The sequence below is a fragment of the Pungitius pungitius genome, chromosome 10, assembly GCF_949316345.1.
Source record: "Pungitius pungitius chromosome 10, fPunPun2.1, whole genome shotgun sequence".
NCBI classification, from domain to species: Eukaryota; Metazoa; Chordata; class Actinopteri; order Perciformes; family Gasterosteidae; genus Pungitius; species Pungitius pungitius.
In genome coordinates, this window is record NC_084909.1 from 12,695,585 (window position 1) to 12,701,669 (window position 6,085).

At 40.7% G+C, this 6,085-nt stretch overlaps 1 protein-coding gene across 1 annotated transcript; it reads right to left on the reverse strand.

Moving 5' to 3' along the window:
• Nucleotides 1-793: 793 nt before the first annotated feature.
• Nucleotides 794-5,536, reverse strand: fgf9 (fibroblast growth factor 9). The gene is made up of 4 exons (XM_037487661.2): nt 4,482-5,536; nt 3,932-4,060; nt 3,682-3,785; nt 794-3,545 (listed from the first exon to the last, which is right to left on the reverse strand). The coding sequence occupies exons 1-4, from the start codon at nt 4,678-4,680 to the stop codon at nt 3,363-3,365; spliced, it is 615 nt and encodes a 204-aa protein (XP_037343558.1). The 5' UTR covers nt 4,681-5,536; the 3' UTR covers nt 794-3,362.
• Nucleotides 5,537-6,085: the final 549 nt, after the last annotated feature.

Consider the following 6,085-nt stretch of genomic DNA (forward strand, 5'->3'; position numbering starts at 1 on the left):
AATATTACTAGTACTACTAGTATTTCAACCCCAATGGAGGGAATTCTTACTGTAATGTTTGAGGCCCATCAATGACTTTTTAGTTTTCTTAGCTTAGGGCGACTGTGGGTCAGTGGGGAGCCCGGCCGTCCTCCAATCAGAGGGTTGGCGGTCTGATCCAAGGCCCGGCTAACTTGCATGTCAATGTGTCCTTGGGCAAGACACTTATTCCCAGCAGTGTTCCTCTAGCTGTGACTACAGTGTGTGTGAATGTTAGTTACTGGTTGGGCAGGTGCCAATGTGTATGGTAGGTCCTGTCATTGGTGAGTGAATGGGTGAATGATGTTATGTAGTGTTAAGGTGCTTTGAGTGGTCAGAAAACTAGAAGAGCGCTGTACAAATCTATTTTACCAAGTCCATTTGCTTTGAATAACAAACATTCTGTCTCCCAAACCACCCCCACCCAATTCCATTATTTCAAAATAAAAGCCTCAATGATTATCTGTACCTCAACAATAGGTACACCACAATTGCTTTCAAAAACTAGTGAAACTAGAACTTACTTCTTCTACTGCTGCTAGTACCACTAGTACCACAATTACAACTATAGTACTAAACCTTATATTACTACAAAAAAATGTATTTTTTAATTCTCAGCTTTTCCTATTTCGATTATTTCTGTGATTTCAAATTCATAGAAGCTTCTCCCATTTCAGTTTTTTTGCAATTGTTTCAAGTTCATTTCAGCTTTTCTCATTTCTGTATTTTCAGCCATTTTTAAATGTATTTCAGCTTTTTCTATTCTTTCAGCAATGTTTAGAATAATTTCAGCATGTTTCTTCCGCGCCCCCTTTCAACTCCTTCACACTTTCAGCTATTTAAACCGTTCAAATATTAAAATGTTCAGCTCCTTCAGGAGAGGTCTGCTATGACTTTTCAGCTTTTTAGCTCTTATAATTGAATTAATATAAATTAAAAACATCAAACTTTTTAACATGGTTTCCAATGGATTAAATTTTCAAATCCTCTCAAAACTTGTTCAACTTTCAACTTTTTCAGCAGGAAATGCATTTTCTAGTTTCTAAAGCCTCGCATTAAGACGTACATCCCTTTATTTAAGACGCTACGCTACTTGCAGGTCGCTGTGTTGTGCCAGATCCTCAATAAAGTTTACCCATGGTCATGAAGATACTCATTTAACGTTACATGGACTTTGCATGCCGCTTAATACCTAACTGAGATCGGCTTGTGCCGCTCTGAAAAAGGATCCTTCCACTGACCACTTCTCGCACTCGGCGCTACTGCGGTTCCCTCTCATGGAACTCGAGCTGCGTGAAAACGCTGTGGGAACGCCTCTGCGTGACCGCGTCATGAAGCACGTGTGAAATCTAACCAATGGCGAGCTGGTACGTCATAGGCGGGCGACGCCGTGACCAGGGCGCTATAAAGGAACCCGAAGGGCAGGACCATTCATATCTGTACCTTCATCTAGTGCGTGCGAAGTTTTTCCACATAGTAATGGCTGAGCGGTTTGTCTAGTGTGTCCCCCCTTGCACCCGTTTTATTACGGGCAGTGACTCACACGCCTTGTGTGTTGTCTGCCTGGGCGTGGAGCACGCTCAGCTAGCCCTTGAGGTGATGTAGTGCTCACTTATACCATCGTAATCGCTGCATTGGATATGGGATGCATTTTAAACATTTTCAGCAGTATGTTTGCGAATGTGGGACAAATCAGGTGACCGAGGCAGACAACATCTGCCGCTGTCGGGGCAAAACAAACAAACACGCACGCGTAGCCAAACCAGTAGGTACAAAAACCAGTAGGCACGTAACACCGGTCACCATGCTGGCCGACAAGCCGAAGTTGTATTGGGTGCTCGCTTCTTTTGCTTGACGCACGCTCCTGATCTTGAATCTAGAATCGATTGCTCTTCCTTGAGGGCCCGGATGTTGTGCTTGAATTTTTTGCGGTTACATTTTTTGCAGTATTTTAACGTTGAAAAACATTCAGATACATAATTTCAATCCCTCAATATTCAGTGCTAGAAATTCAATCACCTTTTTCTTTCAAAACCCGATGACAGATTTACTTCCATAGAAGTTATTTTCTCTTGTACTTGTACTTCTCTTGTACATACTCTGGAGTTGCCCCCTGTTGGTCCGTAGAGAGAATGTAATTTTAAGCCACTTTAACCTTGGCTCCACTTTTCAGAACCAGAGGTTGCTGCCATGTAGTTCCATTTGCTAATAAACTCCTGCTTTCATATGTTTTTTTGTCCTAGGTTTATGAAAACTTTACTTTACAAAATTTAATGTCAACTTTACTTACAAAACACTGACATGAACCGGCGACTCATGTTTCCCCACCTTCTTCCAAGCACTGAAAGTGCTGTCCACTATAAAACATCATTCAAACATTTATACACACCGATTCAACACCCTTTAAGGGTTCATTGTCTTGACCAAACCACATGCGGACCAGAGACCTGGGATCTAAGTGGTAATCGCTCTACCTCTGTGCCACGGCCAACACAGAAATGTCAACATTTAGTTTTAGGTTTGCAGGTTACAGAAATTATTGTGGTATTGACCAACTATAAGTATTGGAAGAGTTGAGAGTGGAAATGGGTTAGTACTATGTTCTGAAACAAAAGGTAAACTACACAAATAAAAATAAAAGCAATAGATTTTTGTTTTTACATTTTAAAGGCATTTTCTTTTTCACAAACGCAACGCTGCATAGACAAATTATACACATCAAATCTATTACATCCATAAAAATAAAAAAACAGACGATTCTTGTTTTAATGTAGGTGTTTGGTGATCATTCTCTCTGGGTTCGTCCCTACCAGTAATTCTATACAGTGCACTGTAAAGAATGTATTGGTTAGTGCAGGTTTAAGGGCAAACAAATAAATCTGATTGGTTTCAGTATTAGTATCACGCTTGTGCCATTTTTAAAACATCAGAAAAGAATGTTGTAGGTCGAACAATGTTTTTGTGCCATCAGCTACTGTTGAGTGTTTGACGTGTATATTATTGTATTTTCTCTCGGTGTTCGATTGTAGAGTCAGATCATCACCATTAACACAGTGCTGCGTTGCCCCACAAGCAGTGCATATTTGTTGGGGCAGCCTGAGACTGTTTCATGTGTTGAGCAAGTTGGCTTGTGGCAGGATGAGTAGGTGAGCCACATAGGTTTTGAGCTTTGTTCATTACCCTTATATATAGCAAGTAACACTCTTGAATGTGTTACTATTTTCAGTTATTCCATGTTGCAGTCTTGCAGAACCTGATGCTGTTTGGGGGCCAATTTCCAGTGTGTTGCTTGAGTTCCTAATCGGGCCTGAATACTGCAGAAGCTGTCTGTTAGTGGACATTGATCATGATTTCCTTCGAGGTAGAAAGTGCGTGCAGGACTGGTGGCGACCCACACGGTTGCCTTTCCTTAGCTCTCCCTTGTTGGAAAGAGCCAAATAGATTCCTGGTTGGGACCATGAGGAGTAAGTGGTGAAGTGATTTTCCTCCAGGTTCTCCTTCAACAGGCATTCGTCAGAAAACTGCTCCTGGAAAAGACAAAGTCAGGCAGAACTGTAATGAAATTTACTATTTGATTCAATTATTCATTTGATTTAGGAAGCTCTATTATACATGCATCTGTATTCTGTGTCTCTGGTGTGAGCTGTCCAGGGGGCTCCATACCGCTGCATAGGCAAGTCCTTCTCCAGTCAAACAGAGGTACAAGCCACTCTTTACACCTCTTATTCCCACCACTCCATGTTTCATAGCAAAGACATTCAGCCAACCTTGAGGAGATGAAGAAATGCACAGGGCATGGTAAACACTCTGTAGTTGTGTATCACTTTTCTACAACCCCATTCATAATAGAAATCAGGTTCAACGGAACCATTGACACATGGCCGTTGTGATGGAGTCACGTTGTAGGACTCACAGTGCTCATTGGGTTTGTGGACACCTCCAATAGAGCCGGTGGCTAGAATCTGGAGATGGTAGCCTATCCCCACACGACAGTAGAGCAGCTGCTGTTTGACCCCTCCTCCGAATGGTCGAGGATTAGAAGCTGCATTACAAAAAGACGAACGACTAATTGGTTCACTGGATGATTCAAAAGGATAAATTCATTCATTCATTCTCTTTCAACAAAGTCTGTATTTTTAATCATGTAAATGTATATATTAATGAACATACATATTCTGTGTTACTTGAGAATATGAATTCCCCACATCTATCTCTACACTTCGTCACAAGAGGCCCAGGTCTAAGACTAAAAAAAGAGACTTTCAAGTAGGTTTATGGTCCATTTACGATTCTAGGAAGCAATAATTATTTTTAATTAAAAAATAATTAATAAGTATTTTTTTCATACAGCTGTAACATTTCTTTTGAAGCAAACTTTAAACAAAGTAAACCAGCTAAATATTTAGGAGAATGTCTGGTTTCCATTCTGGGGGCAAGGCACAAGAGTTTGTGTGTTGGCTTACCTTTTTCTTTCAGCAGGATGTCCCTCATGTGCAGCTTCCAGAGCCCTCGGAGGCGAGTACCATGGTCCTCCAGTGAAACCATCGCTTTTTCTATCTTGGCTCCTACACTGAAAACCAGGAGCAGCTGTAAGGCAGACATCAACAGCAAGGAAACTTTCATAATGAAACCCATCAGACAGCGGGAATATCTGTTCAGCATCTGTTCAGCAGGTCCAAGTTGCTTCTCCTCTTACTCTGGAGAGTTCCAGCGCCTTGACTGATCATCCCCTTTACACACACTTTTTGTTTTTATCTCTTCAGTGCCTCTTTCTACACTGAAGCACTGATTGACAGTGAGATACTCAACTGTATTCTATCATATTATCAGTGACAGGTCAGTAATAATACAAACAACTGCCTCAACACATGTGATCTCTCTGAAGCTCGCCTTATATCCACTAAAAGAACTCATCCAGTAAACTACTAACTTGTCCACTTTACAGGTTTGCTTCAACCACTTCAGGACGGATTAAAGTAGTCATGCAAACTTTGACACTCAACTATTTAGGTGTAGCCCGTGTCCATGCACATGTTTTATCTGGCCGCTGACGGGGAGAGACATGCAAACTGTTTGTTCAGTATCACAATCACAGAGATTGGAGAGCGAGTGGAGCTGATAGTGGGAGAAGGGAAACACTTACAATTACAACACATACATTTCAGGGCTGTATTTGAAAGTGAATTTTCCAGCCTAGCAATAACACCACATGGCCAAACTGGGAATCCATTTCCATAAAGGGCTGGGCTAGTCACAGAGGCATTGTCATGTGTTATGTTATAAACCGAGTAAATAGGTTAAACCTAGTCAATGAAAGCTCAAATTTATAGCTGTTAGGGGGCTTGAGATGAATCGTTTAATCTCACATTTTAAGCCAATACAGATCTGCCATTTTGTTTCATGTTATTCAACTCTATTTAATCTAACTCTAACCAATCAAATAAGTAGGCAGCAATTCAGCTCCAGTTATGAGAACTGCTTAAAGACAATGCTTGAAGCAGCAATGGTTTAGTTTAGTAAGAATTATTCACTTAAATCTTCAACAGTGAATTTAAGTTATTGAGCTCCCTTTTCCTAGTTTTTGCATTCATGATCACTTAGGCTACCACCATAGAAAAAAGGAATGGGTGGAATAAAAGTAGATTCTGCAGAATTAACCTCTTTTATTTTTTTACTGGCCATCATGAGTGTGAAAATGATCATTTGCATTATTTATCCAGCCCAAACTCACACATTTCCCGCGGTACACATAGTCTCTCCTGAAACGCTCACATCTTACAACTTAAGGGGGGGAGAAAAAATGAAAAACAGGAGAATCCCTCCATCAGGATGACAGAGTGACAGGTGTCATGTGTACCGATGGACACAATAGAATTACAACACCTGAAACTCCATGATAGAAATTATACGTACGGGCGTGGTTAAGGCAACGGATCCATCAATAATAGCGGAATAAAAGAAAAATGACAACTACTAATAAAACCAGCCATGATAATAACGATAAGAAAATGCAACAATCTTTTTATCATTGTATGGTACATTTGAAAGCTCCAGAGCTGCTGCTAAA

Excerpts from the sequence above, each read along its gene's own strand:
- fgf9 (XM_037487661.2), bottom strand. The coding sequence starts at position 4,680 with ATGCTGAACAGATATTCCCGCTGTCTGATGGGTTTCATTATGAAAGTT. Across the intron at positions 3,786-3,931 it reads CCACAAACCCAATGAGCACT|GTTGGCTGAATGTCTTTGCT; the intron begins GTGAGTCCTACA and ends CATCTCCTCAAG. Across the intron at positions 3,546-3,681 it reads AAGGACTTGCCTATGCAGCG|GAGCAGTTTTCTGACGAATG; the intron begins GTATGGAGCCCC and ends TGTCTTTTCCAG.